The sequence below is a fragment of the Poecilia reticulata genome, chromosome 5 (genome assembly GCF_904066995.2).
Source record: "Poecilia reticulata chromosome 5, P_reticulata-male-v2, whole genome shotgun sequence".
NCBI classification, from domain to species: domain Eukaryota; kingdom Metazoa; phylum Chordata; class Actinopteri; order Cyprinodontiformes; family Poeciliidae; genus Poecilia; species Poecilia reticulata.
In genome coordinates this window covers 21,952,580-21,974,152 of record NC_088834.1, presented here as the reverse complement: position 1 = coordinate 21,974,152, position 21,573 = coordinate 21,952,580, and the positions used below count along the sequence as shown (strand labels likewise).

Genomic DNA, 21,573 nt, shown 5'->3' with positions numbered 1-21,573 from the left:
AAAATAACACCAGTTTAATAGATATGTGTAAACTCGGCTACAGGTACATATATTTCAATAAATTAGAGTATTTTGTGGGAAAGCTATTTTTTTCCATAATTACATTCAAAAACAAAATGTATATATTACAGAAATCTACTGCATACTGATTTATATTTATGTTTATTTCATATCATTTTGATGATCAGAGCTTACAACTACACTGATATAGACAAACTTTTCAGTAGACTCACAATTAAACAGTTTTTTGTTCATTTTATGATTTTATTCTAATCAACAGAGACACTGAATTTTGGGTTTTCATCATCATCATCATCATCATCATCATCATCATTTCACCTTTTTGAATTAAATAAACTTTTTTTATATTATTCCAATTCATTGGGATGACCTTGAGATTTTGGCATGACCAACACCCAGACTCAATCTCATCGAGAAAAAATGCAAAGCTGAAACCTCATGGCTTCCTTCACCATTGTTTTTCTTTAAAGTATACGAGACAACAGTCATTTCTCATCACGTTTGAGCACGAGCTTAACTCATTGCTGACAACAAAAGAAAAACATCCACACCCATTTCTTTAGTGTGCGAATTCATTTGCAAAACAGAGACAAAAAATAAATTAACATTGGAAGTGAGATGCCAAAGATTATAGAGATTCAATTCCATATACTGAGAGTGCAGAGTACTGTGCAGAAGCTAGATTTATTGTCCTTTAAATATTTAGCCATGTATTATGAGCTACCTTACTAGAAAAAACAGGAGTCAAGCAATGTAAGTAATATGAAACATTCAGTTCAACTGCTTCTATTTTAACACATATTGACTAAAGAATGGGAATCGAAGCGGTGGTCTGTCGGTCACTACAGCTTCTGGCTGAACTGTATGCTTCTTCTCCTCAGCTTCTCGGGCTGGAGAGACGCGAGGACAGAAAACTCGCGAAAGACATCAGCACTGGAGATGTCACCTGTAAAAGGAACATTGAAATCAATGCGACACCATGGAGACCTAAACACTTTTTTTTTTTTACCTTCACCACGTCTGTTTCAAAGGCCATAAACCCACCAAGTAATACCTCTCTTCAGTATTCAGGAGGAAATCCCCGAAAACATTTACAACCACCTAAAGAGAAAAAACCCACAGAGTGTAACGAAGTGAAGTTTGCCTTCCTTCTCACATACAAGTTTCATGTTTCAGCGAATGTAGAGCTACAGAGAAACGAGTAGTTAGTGACACCCATTCTTCTTTTGTCAGCACCTCAATTAATTTCCCATGAGAAGTTCACATCCTGCTCTTTCTTACTTACCAGTGACCTAAATATTTATGCCATTCTGATTAGGTTAAATCTAAAATCAGAAGTGATTTCACAGTAGGCAGAATATTTCACATTTTATGGAGGAACGACATAATATTTCAATTTAACACTGGAACATTCTGATCTACTTTATCTTGTTAACGATAGAGCTTTCTCTCTGAGACTCCAAGAAAAGGTCGGAGAGGGTGCACTTAATAGCCTTATAAAATGCAACGCAAAAATTCACGCAGCTTTTTTCACATCTTGTCACATTTCAACAACAAACTTCAAGGTTTTTTTTATTAAAATGGTACATGTTTGTAAAGTGTAAGTAAAAGGCCACTTTGATGTTTTTTTTACATAGAAAAAAAAAATCCAAAAGTGGGAATGACTCAGAGGAGCGGGTGCTTCCCATAAATAATTGTGCAATCAGTCCCCTTCAAAAATAAGTAAAAAGAGTCCTTTTTGTGAAAGTAATATAAGAAGAATAAGAAGAAAGGTTTTGTTGAAAGGTTTTGTTTTGTTGAAAGAAAGCCCCTACTACCATGTTTCACCCATGAGACATGGTAGTAGCAGCGTCATGCTGTGGGGTTCCAATTCTTCGGCAGGTAACGGGAAGTTGATCAGAGTTGGTCAGAAGATTAATTTAGCTAAAAACATAGAAATTGTGGAATTACAACTGTTTAAATGCTGGAAAATAAGCCTATGCCCATCTAAAAGAACCTGCCAATATTTGTGGATGTCATCTGACAAAATGTGAAAATGTCTGCAGAACATGAACGGATCTGCAAAGCACTCCAAAGACTCTCCATGAAGAAATGTTCAGGTAAAGAAGCTGCAAACCAAGGCATCTGAACAATCACCCCCCACATCACCAGATCAGAAAGAAAGATCCCACTCGCCCTCAGACGGCCCAGATTGCTTCACTCACTCTATCCCGAACATCCTTGTGTTTATCTTTCCTGCTGCCTGTGAAAACACCTGTGGCAACAGAAGCAATGAGTCATGGGTTATTTCCACACATGGACACGTGTTACATTTTTGGTATAAAATGAAAAATCGGTCATTTATGAGATATCTTTCAGTCATGCGAATGGAGCTAAATAAAGTCTAAAAGTGGTAGATAATTAAAGGAAAATAAGAACATTTTAGATTTGAATCTGAGTGTTCAGATTTGGTCTTAAAATGTGAAAAACAAAACAATAAATTAAAAAGTAGGAAGTGGTGCTCAAGTTTCTTTCAGTTTCAAACATAAAATCCACCAAGCAAAAACAACTAAAAACTCTTATTTTATTTAAACTGGAGTAAACTTTAGCAACATTTCTTTCTATTTTAAATCAGTTTGTTGTGTTTTTAGAGTTCAGATTAAAACTTGACATTTTCATTTTTAATTTTTCAGGTTCAACTTTTTTTTTTTTTTTTTCAAATAAAAATACTTTATAGTCATTTTTAGTTTCCTAAACTTGAAAGCAACTTTTCCTGGCAGCAATTGTGGGGTGAGTTTACACAGTTTAGTAGGAATTTTATTTTCAAATGATGTAAATAATTTACCGTAAAAAAAAAAAAAAAACAAAAAAAAAACCTGACACAGGCGAGATCTGATTGAAAAAAAAAAGAAAAAAACAACATTCTCCCAACACCTTTAATTGCTGAAAAATAGTACTAAGATATAAACTACAATTCCAACCACAATATTTATGAAAGTGTCATGTTGGGAGGATGTTGCGAAACAACAATGGGAGCAAGAAGCAGGAAGCATGGGTTAGTTTCTCAGGGATTTCAGGTTTATTTGCATTGTTTTTTTCCCTTAGTGCTTCTAAAGACAAGAAGTATTCCTAAAATATTCAAATGTAAGGAACCAGAAGAATGCCTCCAAGTACTTTAGAAGTGATTTCCATCTGACATGTGTCTTTTTTTTCTTTTTTTTATACACAATACAAAGACAAACATAAAACATCATCAGTTAATCAGATTCTGTGTTAGAATGCTGAGAGGCAGCCAGCTGGCATCAAGATAAAATACACACCCAAACTATTTACAGTACATTTCCTTTCGACGGTACCTTGAACCACTCTTAAGTCAATACACACAAATGGACACAAAACATTTAATACTTCCTTGAAGGCGGCGGCCCTTGACGGTTTTGGTCACAGTAGGTTCACACCGCCCATTAAGCCTGGCTCTACTCGAAGTACACTCAACTATTGCATCTATCAGGACTTCTCTGGAACCTCGCTCGGAGGGCACCGACAGTGTTTTCTACATCTCTGCTGCTTCACAGAGCAAGGCAGGACTACTCTGTATCTACACGTTCCCTTTATAAAAGTCTTTGGCAGAGGAAAATAAAAGCACAGCTGTAAAAAATAAAGAAGGAAACCACCGTGATACAGAGACACAGAGGCCACAGCCTCGAAGCTGTGGGGATGGAGGAATGGCACAGATGTGCAGAAAGGACACCGGAGACCAGCGGGCTCTCATGGTGGTGCATGCTCGTTCCACAGGACTGCACCGCACAAAGTCATCAGAAAAAAATGTGTTCATCATGCGTTAGAATGCAAACGATGCCGAGCTCCCCCAAATAGTAATTCTGGCAAAAAGCATACATAGAATATCATAAGTACTGACCAGGAAGGGAAGCCAGACACACAGATCCTTTGACCACACAAGGTGCTCTGTTATCTCCTCACATAGGTTAACATACATGAGTATTTACAGGAAGTTGGAGGTCTTTTCATATACAGTCTCTCGAGTCACTCGTCTTCAACACATGGCATTAAACAGAAGAAGGTGGAATGGAAATGGAAGTGAAGATACAGTGCTCTGCAACAGTATTTATACCTGTTAAAACATTTCATTGTTTGAGACAAACCGACGCAAGGCGGCATGCGTTTCTGGGAATTGGATGGAAAAGACCGATTTCAACTTTTTTCTTGCAAATAAAAATCAAAGAATGGGGTACATTTGTATTTTTTTTGTAAATATACCAGTAAGTACTTTATTCTCAGTCTAAATACTAAGCTGTCCTTTGAAAGAGCTCCACAGCTCTGGTTGCAGAATCTGACATCTGACCTGTTCACTCTACAAATCTCGACTCTTCTAGAAAAGTGGCACAAAGGAATCTCTAGTACAGCCAAATGAAGCCCCAACTTCAGCTTCCCCACACACCTTACCACATATGGGAGAATCAGTAAAATTGTGGAAGATGGTGCAAAATAGAGCCCTGCACACACGGCGCCAAACACTAAAAACCACCCTGAATACACCAATTCTACTGCATGGTGATGGCAGCATCATGCTGTGGGGATACTGTTTTAGACATGGAAGCTAGTCAGTCAATGGGAAGATAGAAGGAGCTAAATACAGGACGAACTTGGAAGGAAAAAATGTTACAGGCCGTAAAGAGTTAAAATTGGAGCACGTTCATCTTCCAGCCCGACAACAACCTTAAACATGTAGTCAGAGCTACAATGTGGAGGTTTGGAAAGCGTATATTCATGAGTTAGAATGGCCATGTCAAAGGTCATATCTGATTGGGGAACCTACAGAAGACTTGAAAACTGATGTTCACAGACTAAGTTTGAGCTGTTTTGGAAAGTTGGTAAAAACATAAAACCGAAGATGTAACTGCAGCGAAAGTTAGTTTTGCAAAGCATTGAGTTAGAGCTGAATACAATCGCATGCCACATCTTTAATATTTTTATTTGCAATAATAATAATAATAATAAAAAGCACTTGATACAACATTTTCCTTCCCTTTCCAAACATGCATGATGTTTTGTTTTGGTTTATCATAAAATCCCAATCAAGTAGTTTGATGTTCGTTGTTGTAACGTCACAACGTAAGAAAGAGGTCGAGGAGTACAAGTACTTGCTGCACAAGTGCACTGTAAGCTTCCTGCTCTGGTTTGTTGGCTCATGTACTTTTTACAAGTCAGTAAATTAATGGCTGCAATTTCATAGTTTACTCAGTTAAACAGAATTTCAATTCAAAAGCTTGTGCAATTTAGCAAAAAGCATCGTGTCCCCAGATACCAAAAAGTTTATTAACTGCATATTAAGGCTATTCCCTATCGTCTCCCACAAGTTCCTAGCTTTGGGATTAAAATGACAATCATTAGATATATGCAGACAGGAACTGCATTCCAGGATGAATTGCACTGGTTCTCTGGTATGATAAATAATAAAAATAAAAAAAAAACCTCTCACATAGGCATAATCTAGACATGAACAATGTAAAACAAGCAAAAAATAATAATACTTTATTATGGGAAAAGTGCACAGTTTCTTTCAATAATATAAAAAAAAACACATTTAACTCTTGCTCTCCTGCTCACTCACTCGTCATATCACATCGTATCTTACACAGCAGACCAAGGACTCTTCTCCACAAGCCCTTCAGTATCATTTTTTTTGTCACAGTAAACTACCCTGGCACCTCCAATGTAGCTTCTAAATTGTTATTTATTTATTTATTTTTTTTAGTAGTTGAACAGATACCATTTGTAACCTCATGCCACAGTACACAGTTTCTAGTCCTCTAAATACGATTATAGTTACATCTCTGTTAAAGAAGAGATGGGCTGAATGGGATGTCAGGCAGATGGTCTGTATAGATAGAGAATGTGGAAGATTAACGCAGCTAGATCCCCCCAGAGGTAAGGGCCAGAAATCAACTCAAAGCGCGCAGCGTTCGGTGAACTCAGAAGATTAACCCTGTTAGAACCACGCCAAAAAGCAGAAGTTAGCTTAAGTGTATGTAGTGTGGTCAGCAACAAGCATGAGTGGCGCCAAGAAGTAAGAAGCAGGAAAATGGAGGTGGCGTCTATATAGTCAGTAGAGTTAGACAGCTCCATCAGGGGTCCCGCCCACTCGGTCACCCCCATCGGCAAGAAGTTGCCTGTAAGATCTAGATCTACACTTGACTTGAGATCACTGTCTAGGGGCAACTTCAACCCAATCGCCTCTCAGTCTGGATGAAAAAAAAAAAACAGAGTTTATGCTCCCAGGTAAGGAAGGGACCACTAGCTCTCGTCTATGTTGAGGCAGATGAATTCCTGGATGCACTTCCTATACTGCTGCTCAGTGGGGCTGCTGCTTGGATATTGACCTGGTTGACCCAGCGGAGCCTCCGCCTCGCGCATCTCCTCGTTCATCCGCGCCAGTCGCAACCTGGAGGAGGGGAGGAGGAAGAGGAGGAGTAGAGGGGCAGAAAGAGACGAAGGGGTGAAAGAAATGGGTTAAAAAGAGATTAAGAGCAAGTGCAAATAGACACACAAAGGGAGGAAATGATTGATTTGATTTTAACGGTGTGGCCTATAGGAGAAATACCACAGATTCACTGTAATTACACAGAAAAGTAAAGCAAAACGTATAATAATTGATCAAACTGGTTTAATTTAAAAGCAGCAATTATTCCGGCTGCTGCTAAAAATATAACATACTGATGATTATAGCTGTGGTAATTCATACAGCAGTTTAAGGTTAAATGTAATATCAAATCAATTGAAAGTTTCTGTCAGACTTAAGGAATCAGTTGCTGGTTTCTTAAAGCTAATTGTTACTAAGATAAAAATCAGTTCTTATGATTTTAAACGTGTTTAATGACCCATTGCTAATGTGATTGTGTTGTAGTGTTTTTAATTAGAGGTTTCTTACAGAAAACTATTAAAACGGATCAGTAAAGATGCTCAATTTATTTCAGTCACAGTGTTAAAAGAATCTTTGTTGGTGAAAACTCATTCACTGGTGCTCAAGGCAGCTCCAATAAAAGAACCAGTTAAACCAGTTTTTCAATAAAAGAGTTCTATATTTAGAATTTTGGCAGAGAGGTTTATTGCAAGCAAAGCATTTCTGGTAACACTTTATTTGAAGGGGGGTGAATAAGACTGACATAACACATGTCATGAACATGAATAAGACTTCATGAATATTTATGACTGTTGTCATAAAATGTCATTCGGTAAATTATGACACTTTTAATACAAAGTTGACATTATTCAAAATGTCTTTGTTATGACAACTTGACATTAACCAAGAAATCATTACTGATATAAATTTGTTATAAAAGTATTACTGATTGCACTTTAAAAATTAGGTATCTATGTTATTAAAGGTAAAGTTTAAACAGTAATGATTTCTTGGTTAATGTCAAGCTGTCATAACAAAGGCATTTTGAATAATGTCAACTTTGTATTAAAAGTGTCATAATTTACCGAATGACGCTTTATGACAACAGTCATAAATATTCATGAAGGCTTATTCATGTTCATGACAGGTGTAATGTCATGTTTATGAAAGTATCATGACAGTGGTGTGCTGTGGTGGCGCAGGGGTTAAGCACAACCCACATATGGAGGCCTCAGTCCTCGACGCGACTGTTGCCGGTTCGAATCCCGGCCTGGTAACCTTTGCCCCATGTCTTCCCCTTCTCTCAATACCCACTTTCCTGTCAATTAACTGTCAAATAAAAAGGCCACTAGAGCCAATAAAACCTTAAAAAAAATAGAAAGTGTCATGAGAGTCTTATTCACCCCCCTTCAAATAAAGTGTTACCGCATTTCTTTCTACTACTGCTGAGTTGTGAATTTGGTGCCGAGGTATCTTCAGCTTTTCAGTGAGTCGGTGTGTTGATGTGGAAACTCAAAGTTCTAGCACCGGTTTAGTTACAGAACAGGTTTGGTGGGAAAAACTCCCATTAATAATTCGGACAGTAGCAGCAGGTGATTACTAATAAAGCACGTGATGATTGTAATTCCTCACAGCGTGACGATGTCTGCGTTGGCAGCCTGGACAGCGATGCTGAGGGGGTCGTTGCCCTGCTCGTCCACTTCCGTCTGCGATGCTCCTCTCTTGAGAAATAAACACACCTGACTGTACAACAGAGACAGAAAGGGACAAAAAGCTCATCATCCCAAACACATGGAAAAAGGAACAACGGAACAAGCACAGTGACCGATTTGTCAGTGAATATGTTTTATCCACCCCTTCTTCTTTTAAATGTTTACAAACATTTCATAGCTATTTCCCAAAATGATGCAAGGTCATGAGAGACAATGACTAAGCCAACTGACAGACTTATGATTCACGGTTCAAGTGTGACATGCTGACTTTGGTCCTACTGATGTTATAGACAGTATTGCCACACTGAAGACAGACCAAACTGGAAAGTTTTGAATCTCGTGACTCAAATGTAATCTGGAGAAACATTTTCATGAGCAACAACAGAAACCACGTCATGAGCCACTAGCTTCTGGAAACTTGAGTCTTTCCTGAAAGCCATCAGACATTTCCTTTAAATCCCAATTTTCTTCTTACACACACTGGTTGGTGATTCATAGGTAGTTATTCCTCTGAAAGCCTCTTACCCAGTGTGGCCCATGTAGGTAGCGTGGTGAAGCGGACCCCTGCCTCTCATGTCTCTCTGGTTCACATCAGCTCCGTTCTGGAGCAAGAACTCACAAGCGATTAAAGAGCCCTGGAAGAGAATCAGACAGAGATGCCATTCACTTTGTGGAAGCTAATCACTTATTAGCTAACATACACACAGCCTGACTTTAAACAGTATTTAAGCCCAAAAAATGGAGGGGAAGTCATGTTCTTTGTAACATATCAAACGCACAAGTGAAATTTGTCAAAACATGTTTACATTCAGTTTGAGATATGTAATAAAGATGATAATAAAAACTAAAAATTTCAACTATTCGTGTTCTGGCAAGTAAACCAGTTGTTTAAATTTTTATAACTAAATTTCCAGTTGTCTCGAACCGTAAAAAAGATGCAAATGATTCACAGCTATACCGGAATTAAAACAGTAACTCATTTTGCGATGCAATAAAATCTAAGATAAAGGCTGCTATCAGATAAAAACGGATGTAAAAACCGCAAGTTATTCTTTTATTGTTTTAAAATAAAAAACAATAAATAAAAAACAATTTATATGATAGGAAATGGAATGAAGCGTTGAAAGCCAAATCTTTTTCTAGACTTAATTTTCAGTTTTCCATATTTATACAGAAATAATAATAAATAAAAAAAACACTATAAAAATAAATTCCATTTACAAACTTTTCAAAACTACGTAGGAAACCTGTTTAATCCCTGATACGTTCCTGGACATTTCAAATGAGAAATGATGATACTGACACCTAATAATCACAAAACACATCCGCTTGATAACTGTGAGGCGTTACTGGACCAAACACAACAGATGTTGCGCCGTCTTCCATTTAAATCACAGTGTCTACTAAAATATATTTAAGCATGTTTCTATTAACACTGAGCCTGCAAAGCCTCTCACCCCGACCACAGCCTGTATGAGAGCCGTTTTTCCCTCCTCTTCTTCGTTGGTAGCGTGCACATCAGCACCGTGCGCCAGTGCCTCTGCCATTAGGGGCAAATTATGGAGACGAGAGGAGCGATAGAGCAGCGCCCCAGGATGCAACTCCCTGGGATCCTCGGGATCCGAAGACCCCTCCTGTTCGATCTCCACTTCCCCACTGGAGGACTCCTCCGACTCCTCTTCTGTTAGTGAGCAAACGAATAATGGCCATTAAAAGTTTAATCTTATAAAACACAAAATAAATAGTGTTCAAGCTCCCTTTTACTCTTCAAGATGCACAAAAAAATGATCAGTGATCAGATTGGGCCCTTTTTCAGCTTTATCTCATATTTTATCGTTATCTTATACTTTTTGTTTAGTTTTTTTCTTCTTTTGCTCTTTCCTTTGGTCTGCTGTTGTATTTCCTTCTAATTCATGTACAGCCCTTTGAATTGCCTTGAAATGTGCCATATAAATGAAATTACCTTCCCCTTATCAGTCCTGACTGCCAACCAAAAAGTAAAAAAAAAAAAAACGATATATTTTTGTGGTGTAGCAGTTCTTACACAATTTGTAAGAACTGCTAGGTAGCTGTAAAACACTAAAAGCTAGTTTAGAATGTCAACCCTACATTAATTTGTTTTTAACCGATTACTCTCTCACACAAACAGTGTCACATTCGCGTTGCACATACGATAAAGAACGAACACTCACAGCAGGAAGGCTAGAAATAATATTTTAAAATTTCTCCTTTAGTTATAGCTCTTAAATAGAAATCCTAATAACAGGTGTACTCGTTTTACCTTCCTCCGTCACACTGCCAAACACGAGGATGTCGGTGCTGCCGTCTGTGCTTCCTCCCAGGCCGCTGTCGCTGCTGAGACCTGCAGGGCCAAGCATCGCCAAGCCACGGACACGTTAATCATTACACACGCACAATTTCCATCTCCTAAGCAAACACAAACATCGCGCTGGAACTGAATCGCCCAAACTCACTGCAGTTGATGTAAGCAAAACCGACAGAATTTTTCTTTTCTATACATTATATTATCCAAGTTGAGGACTTACTGCGAGGACCAGAGCCGGTGTCAAAGTAGGAAAACAGTGAGTCCAGCTCGTCTGGGCAGAACAGGGAGTCCCGTCTAAATTTTGCTGCAGCGGCTGCAGTTTAAAAAAACCCCCCAAAAAAAAAACAATTGAAAAATGCATAAAGCAAGGTTTTGCTTTATGCTTGTGATGATGGATATTTGAACCTCTTCACTGACCTGCTGTGAGGTTGGCGGGTGAGGCGCTGCCAGGCTCGTAGCGGTGGTACTTCCTGCGCGCCTTGTTGGGGGCCCGCACAGAGCTGCTGTGTCGCTGGCATTTCTTCACCATCCAGGGGCGGGACTTCCTCTCTCCCTCCACCAGCGCCTCAGTCCCACTCAGCTTCTTCAGGAAGCGTTTCTCAACATATTTAAACTTGATCCAGGCCTCTTTCTCCTGCCTAGAGGGAGGCGAGTAAGTATCATCTCGGGCACAGAGTAGAACAATTTCCTATCAAATTTATTTAATATCAATATGTCATCTTTCCATCTTCCTTTGACACATAGTGACATGTTGCTATTATTTTAAATGTATAAAAATAAACTGAAAAAACTGTTTTGTGGACTTTTAGTGCTCTACGGTCAGATATTTGCAACCGGAGTCAATCAGACAAGGAGGACAAAGAGCTGAAAATACTGAAATCTCAACCACTAGCTGAGTTATTACCAATACATAGCATATATTTTAATGATATTTTGAACTGGAGTATGGTACGGGAACCTCCTTGGTCTTCCACGACCATCTGTATCAGGTCAGAAAATAGTGACCAAAAAATATGCATCAACAAAATAAGTGTTCATTCTAATTTTCCAGTCAAACTTCCTCGCTGGAGCTGGCTTTACCTCGAGCTAGACGGTCCTGGTTTTTTAACTCCCAGTTCCTCGCAGGCTCCCTCGTAAATGTTGTTGATCACAGTGTTTCCCAACTCACACATGAGCTGCATGCAAAACACAAGGGGGGGGGCAAAGTTGAAAACCAGACAGGAAATAAATTTAAAAGGAGTAATTAAAAATGTAGCAGTGTGGCAATGTGCTGGTGCCAATTAATATTGCAACACCACTGGGAAGAAAGAATGCTGCACACGCAGAACGGGCTGCGGGGAAACTGGTGAGAGAGATGCACCTTGAGTAATTCTGGCTCCCACGAGTCCAATGTCAGCGAGCGCACTTTAGAGAAATGGACGCCTAAACTCCTGAAAATGGGAAAAGGGAAAGAGATGGAATAAAACCGAATAAAGTTTTTCTTTCTATATTCTTAACTAATCCCACTTTTTTTTTTTTTACTGCCTGGAGCGGAATATGTCAAAGTCCTTTAAAGATTGTCTACTACACTCTGAGGGAATCTCTGTGAAAATCTCAGTTTTTATATTTAACACGGATGGAAGTTTTTTGAAATGCAGTTACTGCTCCTGAAACTGTAGATTGCAACAGTGTGCCCTAGTTCATTATCTTTAATAAAATATATTCGATTAAGTACCATAATACCCCTGTGCTTTTACAAGTGAAATGTTGGTAAATTAAAGTGTTAAGGGATCGACACTTAAACATTTTTATTTTTATGGATGGTAAAATAAAGCAGACTAGAACAACACAGAATATTTGTAAAGATTTGTCTTCCCATCATGTGATCAAAACATATTTTCCTCAAACAGTTTAATGTTGGTTGGCTACCAGGAAGAATTTGGAAAAGCAACGGCAAACTGGAAAAGCTGGTTTTGGAGTATGTCAATATGCAAACGTAAGATTCCTCAAACATGCAAATACCTGTGGATCCCCGAGCACTCGATACAAAGCAGCACGCCCAGGTTGATGGAGGCCCAGCACGGAGCCGCCTGGCCGCAGTCGCTGCACAGCTCGTTGCCTGGCAGGCTCTGCACCCGCTGCAGGAGACTCTCTCCGCCGCCCCGGCAAGCCTTGTCCGCCCTCTCCCCCCTGTCCCGGGGCTCGCTGGCAGAGTCGATGCTGCTGGTGGACGGTGAAGCCGTCCGGTCCAAACGCTTGCAGAACGAGGCAGATGTTCAGATTTGCTTACATTCCAGAAATGATTTGAAATAAACTGAATTTTTTTGCTTCTGTATTTGGTCGCTCTCTGATTGTACCTCGATGTAATAGTTGTCGCCGATGTCTTTGTAAGCAGAAGCGATGCTTGCCTGGACCGCCTGGATCCAAGCCTGCCGCAGCTTCTCAGACTCTGCTTGCAGCATGCAGCTCCTGCACACGCCAGATCATAAAGCACGCCTCATTTGATTGGTGTAAATGGTAATAGCCCATTTAAATTATGTCACAGCTTGCTATGAGACAATTACCTCTGTGGTAAAGAAATATGAAAAAAATTATATGAGTAAATATGCTTGACTCACAGTGGTTGATATTTTGGCAACAAATATCACCTAATTAAAAACTATTTTTAAGGATCACCTCATTGATAAGGCAGTTTGTTTTGTTTCTCATGAAGCCAAGTAAAAAGAAAAAAACGGGTAACACTTTGAAGGGCTGCGTATAAGGCTGCAAGATTTAATGCAAAGTTGCATTTAAAGTTTCAACTTGTGCCATTATTTACCAAGAGACACTTAATGTCGTAAACACTTTATTCATGACAGGTGTTAATGAGAGCGCCACGTCAGTCTTCACATAAAGTGTTACCGAATAATTATATGAATATCTGTTTGGCACAGCATGTTGAAGGACGTTCATTGATGAAGGATTAACTGTGTATAGTCTCACTCAGACGTTTGTTCCAACTTTTAGCTTAGAATAACGTAGAGGATACCTTCAAGTTAAAATCCCAAGTTTGAAAGTTTTCCATAAACCACAGCCTCAAAATCCAAAATGGATCTGTAGCAGAAGCTGCAGGAATAAACTGCTTATTTATCTCACTAAATGAGACAAACTGTGACACACATAGTGCTGTACGAAAAGCAAACGACAAATCCCACCGATTTGTTCTCGGTTCGCTTCTAAAACTTCCCATTATGCCGTTGCTTCTCCCACATTACATTTCTTTTTTATGTAATGACCGGAAAGCATATTGTTTTGGGTCCTTGTGTGCATTACCTTCAAAGTTAATTAGCTTCATCTTAATGGAAAGCTAATTAGGAGCTGAAAGGGAATCTAAGCAGCACCAGCTGTGTTTATACCACAGAGAACTGCTTTTGTTTGACACACACTAACACACTTACTTTGTGGGCGAAACCACCTCAAAGCAGAATCTCCTCTCATTATCTTCACATGGTTTGACTGAGCACAGCCTCAGATCCTCAACCACCACCGTCAGAGAATCCTGTTGGCGGAGGAAAAGAGTATCACAGAAACCACAGACGGCAGAGAGCAGGTTGGACTTCTCAGGCAAGTCTGTGCAGGGATCCTCCATTCCTTGCCAAATGACTAATACAAATGAATTTGTGGAAGCAACGTATTGGTTTTGTTGTGCGAGGGAAATATTTCTTTTTAAAACGAAACTAGTTCAAGAACAAAAAAGCTACTTTTACCTTGAGTTTTTTTTGGTAGACCAGCTGGCTGTTTTGGATTGAAAACCACCGCCTGATGGGAAAAAAATGCAACAAATGTGATTTCCCAATAAAAAATAAAAAAAATAAATAAAAATGTAGATTTTCAAAGTTAGCAGGTTTTTTTAATATGATTTCACAGTGAAAACTGAACATTCAAAAACCAAAGAAAGAAAGGACAGAAGCAAAAGGTAAACATTAAGGAATAGACAGAAATGAAACAAAAAAATAACACAATGAAGGAAGATCACTAGATAGAAAGCACACAAATAAGAAAGAACGCAGAGAGAAATTTGCTATGTAATGAAGGAAAGAAATGATAGAGAGACAAAGTGAAGAAAGGGATTTAGGATGTACAAAAATTAATGGACACAGAAGGGAAAACTAAAAGAACATAGGAAGAAAGGAAGGCAGGAAAAAGGAAGGACACAACATTCAAAAATCTTAAAGTGATTAAAGTGTAAAAATAGCATTTTCCAAACTATTATAGAACCATGACTACTGAAGATATTCACAAGTGACGTATTGTGTTTAGTTCCTCACCTGTTCCAAGTCTTGAAAGCATTGCTGGCTCTCTTGAACAGATAGCCCTCCATGACGACCCCATTGGGTGCGTCCACATTGAATTCAAGCTTGTGATCATCGTAGGAAAAATCCTGCAGATGGAACATGTGAAAAAAATGTTGAGGTCTGGCTTTCTTTTTTTTCCCCATCGAGCTTCAATTAGATTGGTGATTAGTAGTAAAACAAAGTCTCTCATGAGGTCAGCGAGTCACTTTCTCAGCCAGAATGTTTAGACCGTGGAAAACTGCAGGTTTAAACTCTCAGATTCACACTACCGCATTTAATTGTGATATTGCTGTGCAGCCTGTCTGAATCAAATTACAGCAGATAGCGGCGGCATGGCAAGGATCACATCTGGAGCTCTGCTAAAAACATTTATGTGTCTTAACAAAGTTCTGAGAGACAGACGACAGTTGCTGAGCGTGGTAAAAAAAAAACAAAAAAAAATCGTTTTACATAGACTGTGATTATGTTTCACTTCGGTTAGATAGCTTCTGTTCCCCGGTAAGGTAACACTGAGCATATGGCAGGTTGGGCACGCGCACACACACACACACACACACGCACACACACACACACACACACACACACACACACACACACACACACACACACACACGCACGCACATACACAGAAACACACGCATACACAGAGTGTCCACAAAAGTATCAATTCCAGTTGATTGAATTTAATCAGTACCAAAAATCAAGACTCACATGTGGAAAGTAATATAATGTTTGTTGTTTTGTTGAGGGATTTAGTAGTAGGCTGTGTGCAATTCTGAAGAGTTGATGGTGTAGTGTCTTGCAAAAGTATTCGCACTCCTAGATATTTTCCACATTTGTCCTGTTACCACAACAAGCTACAATGCATGTTTTTTGGGGGATTTTATATGATAGAACAGTACATAATTGCTAATAGAATGACAAATGATACAATACATGGCTTCCAAAATAACTGTGGCATGTCTTTGGAATCCAGTCTCCTTCATAATATAATGCAGCACAACCAAAGGCCTTCAGAAGTCACTTGATTACTAAAAAAAATGTCTGTGATTCAATCTCAGAAGAAGCCTTCAGGTAAAGCACAATGTACAGCAGAACACCAACACTGCACACCAGCCTGAACGCACCATCCGCACGGTGTGAGGTAGTGGTGGCAGCATTATGCTGTGAGGATGTTTTTATTCTGCCAAATAGAAGAAAGAAAGAGAATCCTGTTATAAGATGGGATGGTTCACCTTCCTGATGGCTTAGATCAAATCATTTTCATGTGATAGAAAGGCCTAGTCAAAGTCCAGACCTAAATCTAAATGTGAATCTGTGGCAAATATGTGAAAACTCCAGGTCATAAACACTTTTCATCCAATATGGCCAGATATTAGCAAAAATAAAAAAAAAAAAGGGTAAAAAAATTTATCCACGTGCCAGGCTGCTGGAGAAATACCCCAAAACACTTGCAACAGAAGCTGGTTCTACAAAGCAATGACTCAAAGATGCTGAATAAGTTTAGAACGTTTAGAAAACCATGGATTGTTTTCTTGAGGATTGTGGTCGTACAGTCCTGAAATTTGGAAAAGTTCAAAAGATACCAACATTTTTGGACAGCACGGCACATACCGAAAGGTTTTATATCTACATAAAAACCATCATCAAAACATACACTTTCCTCTGATTCCCATTCATAATCAGAGGGACGTGCAAAAACATGACGGAAAAATGAGTTTAAATACTAAATTCTCAGCCAAGCATGACTGGAAAACCTCAGGTGCATCATCATGCAGAGCAACGAAAGTGCAACAAACGAAAGCTCTAATAGAAACAAAGAATCCAAAATGATCCTCACCAGCAAAAAGTCCAGCCTGCCAAATATCTTCATTTTCGCCAAACTGACATCTAGCAACATTATGAGCAACAACAAAGTCAGCTAATATAAACAGAGCAACAAATGTCTGTGTGTATCCTAAAGGACCCAGCGGTCAGGCGTGCCAGCCCACACAAGTCCAGATGAGAGTCTGTCAGGCGACAGCAGCGCGCTCGTGCCGATCCTTCACACTGCGCCACCTGCCAGCAGACTAGCAGCCTTCGCCGCGTGGATGTGGAGCGGGAGCTCATTACCATACAGCTGCCACACTCGTGCCCCGCTGACCCCATCGAGAGAGAGATCAAACGTGTCATTTTACTGCAGCGGGTAAAAAGGAGGGGGAAGCGGGGTTTTCTCTGCTGCATGTCTCGCTTCTCCTCTCTGCCCTAAAGCACAATTTAAAGCTCCCCTCTGACCCTCGCACCAATCCCCAGGCCCGTTGTGCGCTGAGGGGAGTTAGCTTTCCATCTGTCTGCAGCTCTGAAAACTGTTGCTGTTAAATCAAGCTGATATTATTGCTCCCCAAGCACCAGGGTGAGAACCCCTCTTCCCACCTTAAATCAGCCGAGACCCTGCAAGAATCTGGAGCGCAAAGTGCCTGGAGGGAAGGAGGCTGCAGAACCAGGGGTCCGACAGAGCGAAACCCATTTAGTTTGCAGAATCCGGCCAGTTTAACAACACCAAGGTCGAGTTATGCATATTGAATGCGTCCCCGTAGTAGAAGCTTTGATAGAATCTAATTTAATTTTGGTACTTAGATACACAGCAAAAACACACGATATTTTGATTTTGGTCAAGTTTCAAGTCCAAAATCATAAACACTTTTCATCCAATCTGAAAAATTCACGTGTAAACATCTCAGTACGCTTGAAATAAGACAAAACTAATTCACGAGGAACTTTTCAGCATGACATAGGAGCTTGTTTAACTATTCTTTAACTTATGGGAAAAATATGTTGTTCTACTGGCAGATTTATAACCAGCACCTTTTTTCCTCAATATTAAAGAATTGTTGACTTAAAACAAACTCCCTCATCTTGCCGAAAGGTTACTTGTGAATTAGTTTTGTCGTATTTCAAGTGCACTGACGTATTCGCACAAGAAGCTGGACCAAAAATTATTGGTAAGATTTTGTGTTTTCGCTAGCAGTGAATAACTAGCATGCGCTGCGGTTAACAGGTGTGCCTGCGTGACGGTGAATCAGAAGCTATTGTTATTCACTGACATTCATGCCATTTATTACAACTTCATTAAAGAGCACCACATTAATAAGCACCTTCTGCTGTTTTCTGAGGTGTTATGTAAAAGCTGCTGCAGCAGAAGAACCTCTCCTGTCAGTCACAATAACTGTGACACTAAAGGACATTAGTAACGTGACATAACCGTCCAATTAAATGCCTCCATGAGTTTAAATACCTGTAAGCAAAAAGTCTGCATTTCATGACGATTCTATGCTGCGTCAGGATTCAGAATAAAACTACTAGATTCACATGCAGCTTCAGATTCAAGCTTAAACTGCCACAAACTACATCCAGAAGACTTTTACTCTTCAGCACATGAGTGTCTTTTTAATCTTTTGTGTTTATTTCAGTTAACATTTCTCTGATCCAGAATCTTCTACTGGTAAAAAAAAAAATGGGGGAGGAGGAAGGGTGAAGAATCGGTTCCCTTGGGAGACACAAAGTCCTGCTCACATAGAAACTGGGCATTAAACTGAAAGAGTATCTGAGTATCTACAGAGAGAGACAAGTTGTATAAAAAAAACCCTGAGAACACAGAGTTTGACAGATTTCAACTGTACAAACAGAAATGTATTTTCTACAGGGAAAAAAGAAAGAAGGAAGATAGGAAGGAAGGCAGCGAGGGAGCAAAGAAAGAAAGAAAGAAAGACCTTGAAAGAGGGAAGTGAAAAGAAAAGAAGAAAACAAATCTAGTTTATTTTTTCTATCCTCCTCCAGTCTTGGAAAATACCACAAGAAACTTTCATATTTTTCTATTTTCCAGAGGGTGCAGAAACATTCACATTTAACTTTACTCCCCAACAAATCTCTTTTTTTTGTCTGATCTGAAGTAACTTAGAGACCTATTAATAAAGAACGTCAGCATCTATAATTCAAAAAAATCTGCTGCTTCATGACTGTGCCTCAGGCTGCTCCGCATTTGCATATTATTGAAGGAAAAGCATGAAGAAAGAGGAGACGATCTGTCTAAACATCTCCTCAGGCTGTTGTGCAAAAACATTTTTGCGTTAATGCCGTTTGGCTCGCACTTCCCTTCGACAGACAATGCGAGACCTTTACAGAAGCAGCCACTTTAGCGGGAAGACGCCCTCTTCCTCACAGCTTCATTCTCCGTCACACTCAGCTGGCGTCGAGCCCTAATCTCCCTTTATCTGCTTGTCTTCCGTCTGTACCACTCAGCCTCACATTCAGCGCCCTGCTGCACCTCATGATGCCATCTGTTGACTTTGGCCGGAGCTGGCAGCGGATGAAGGAGGGAGCGGAGGCAGGCTGGCATCGTGTGTGCTCACATCCCCACAATCGCTGGCAACAAATCGACCTCTCTGGCACCATAATTACCAAACCTGTAGCTTAACTGAGGACAGCATCTCAAACCAGAGCACAGCCCTGATCATCCTGCCGCTAAAAGTCTGTCCTAAAACTACTGCAAAACGTTTTGGTTTGCAGTAGTTTTTAATTTCTATTGCTACATTTACAAAACGTGTTTAGGCTCTTATAAAGCTTTGCAAGAGTAAGTTCATCTTCTCTTTGTGAAGATGGAAACAAAGGCTGAAAATACGTTTTTTTTTTATGCAGCAGCAAAAACTCACACTAAAAAAAAATGATAAAAATTCAACATATACTTGACAAATATTTAAAAAATCCAAATTGAAAACGTTTCATTTACTAACTTTAGGTGCCAGACTAAATTTACATTTAGTAGACGTCCTCACTGCTCCGGCCAAACCAGAACACTTTTATTAGATGTAAAAGTTTCTAATTGAAGCTTTATTTTTTGGTAAGGTTGCAAACTCACCTGCATCAGAGTCTGGAGGTGGAAGAACAAGGCCGCACGTTAGCATGGAGAAAAAGAAACAAAAAAATGCAGAGAATATGATTATTAAAATATTAGTGCTTAAACTGAATGCATTAAATGTAATATACAGTGTAATACAGGTTTTCAGACTGCTCTCTAACATTTTTTTGTCTATCCAGGAAACAGCTGTAAAAAAAAATTCCTTGATGGGCTGTTCTGTTTTTTGTTTTTTTTTCATATTTCATCAAGCGAAAAGTATGCATAGAGAGCTAAAGTGAGTCAGATTAAAGAGAAGAGGTTGCTGAAAGGCCAGCAGGGCACGAGGCTGTTTGTCAAGTCTGGCAGGATGCCTTCAATGGGCAACTACATCGATCACCGGGAAGGGCCAAGTCAGGCGGAAAAACAGGCATGTAGTTGGCATTGCCTTCCCTAACAGATGGATGTTTTTTTTTTGTGCATCTGTGCATGAATGTGAATGTTGAATATGGAGCGGGAGCTGGACCGGGCTAAAGGAACTACTTTTCACTCACTTGAGAGATTTTTAGAACAGAAATGTTTGATTTTCTTTTCAAATGCGAACTTTTACTTTGAAATTCGAAGGTCAAAAAATATCCTGCATTCCTTTCAACGGTTCACTGAAATCAGAAAGAAAACACAATAGATGATAAAAACAAAATACCTTAGAGCTTCTCTGGAAGGCTTATCAAAACCTTTCATGCCAATTGAAGATAAATCTTTTGTTATCTTTTCAAGTTTGCTTTGTGTCTTCAATTGCACGCATCACTGACCAACAAGCTTAGAAGGAATAAGGAAAGTTTAACAAAAAAAAATAAAAATCTGATAAAATCAACAAAGAATTAACTTTGCGAGTGAAACCGCTGATAAAGCAACAAATCTAATCCCCCAGATTGTTAATTGAGACTATGCAAAAATAAAAAATAAAATAAAAAATTGCTGGAGATGTTTCTGTTTCACTTCAGATGTTTGGAGGAGAAAAAAAATGTGATGCTAAAAACAAGTGCGGTGTTGTTTTCTCACCCTCTGCTGGATGAGAGCGTGTTTGTGCTCCAGCTCCCTCTTCTCCATGGCAGAGTCGATCACCAGCTGGTCCAACTGAAACATAAAGCAGAAGCCGTCAAACGGAGATTACATCTCACCTCTTTGTTTTTTAATTTGCCGCTTTTATCCATAGAGACGAAGTATTAGTTTACCTGAAGATTTACCAAAACAAAGGCAGCTATGCTTTATTTGGATTCTAAGTGACGGACAAACACAATTAGTGCGCAACTGTAAATGGGGAGAAGTGTGAAGGGTTTTCGACACGTTCATCAAAAAGTGTGGTAGTTCATTTAAGTTTTGCTTAGATCAAGACTTTGACTAGGCCAAGCATACATGTGAATAGGTATTTGTCCACATGATTTCTCTGCAGATCTGGCTGTATGTTTGTGATTGGTGTCCTGCTGGACAGACTGAATCTTGAAAGTTGTCCCATATTTAGCTGCATTCAGATTTCCATCAACTCACCAGCTTTCTAATCCAAATTTTTTAAAAAAAATCACGCTTTTTTTAAACTTGTGGGGGTTTTTTTAACTTAAAAAAAATAATAAATCATGTTCTTTTTTTGTTTTTTTGTTTGTTTTTTTAAGATTTCTACACAGTAACTGAATTACTATGTGGAAATTTGGGGAAGTTTGTATAAAACCAACACAAAACTTGTCTATATTTTTCAGAAGAAATCATGATGCTTCCCACATGCTTTGTCATGAAGATATTCCTGGATAGTTGTCCACATTGTTACTTGTAAATAAACATAACTTTTCTCCCCACTTCACAATAATTCACTGCTCTGCTTTGGACCACAGTTCCAACAGAATACATTGAAAGTTGTGAATAAGACTACTGTATAC

At 39.2% G+C, this 21,573-nt stretch overlaps 1 protein-coding gene across 4 annotated transcripts in view; it reads right to left on the bottom strand.

The window, feature by feature from the left end:
* Window positions 1-686: 686 nt before the first annotated feature.
* LOC103464920 (arf-GAP with coiled-coil, ANK repeat and PH domain-containing protein 3) overlaps window positions 687-21,573 on the bottom strand; it is a 56,338-nt gene continuing 35,451 nt past the window's right edge. The window contains exons 9-26 of one of the 4 annotated variants that reach the window (XM_081607285.1): window positions 20,705-20,779; window positions 19,667-19,678; window positions 14,746-14,858; window positions 14,185-14,236; window positions 13,876-13,976; window positions 12,796-12,907; window positions 12,461-12,693; window positions 11,820-11,889; window positions 11,540-11,634; window positions 10,877-11,097; window positions 10,680-10,772; window positions 10,415-10,504; window positions 9,591-9,814; window positions 8,659-8,768; window positions 8,054-8,164; window positions 6,402-6,463; window positions 2,226-2,275; window positions 687-967 (exon numbers count right to left, since the gene is read on the bottom strand). In XM_081607285.1, the coding sequence (XP_081463411.1) occupies window positions 899-967; window positions 2,226-2,275; window positions 6,402-6,463; window positions 8,054-8,164; window positions 8,659-8,768; window positions 9,591-9,814; window positions 10,415-10,504; window positions 10,680-10,772; window positions 10,877-11,097; window positions 11,540-11,634; window positions 11,820-11,889; window positions 12,461-12,693; window positions 12,796-12,907; window positions 13,876-13,976; window positions 14,185-14,236; window positions 14,746-14,858; window positions 19,667-19,678; window positions 20,705-20,779 (1,893 nt within the window). In that variant the 3' untranslated portion in view covers window positions 687-898. The remainder of the gene's footprint in view (window positions 968-2,225; window positions 2,276-6,401; window positions 6,464-8,053; window positions 8,165-8,658; window positions 8,769-9,590; window positions 9,815-10,414; window positions 10,505-10,679; window positions 10,773-10,876; window positions 11,098-11,539; window positions 11,635-11,819; window positions 11,890-12,460; window positions 12,694-12,795; window positions 12,908-13,875; window positions 13,977-14,184; window positions 14,237-14,745; window positions 14,859-19,666; window positions 19,679-20,704; window positions 20,780-21,573) is intronic. The other 3 variants (XM_081607286.1, XM_008409330.3, XM_008409331.3) reach the window with 3 other exon arrangements.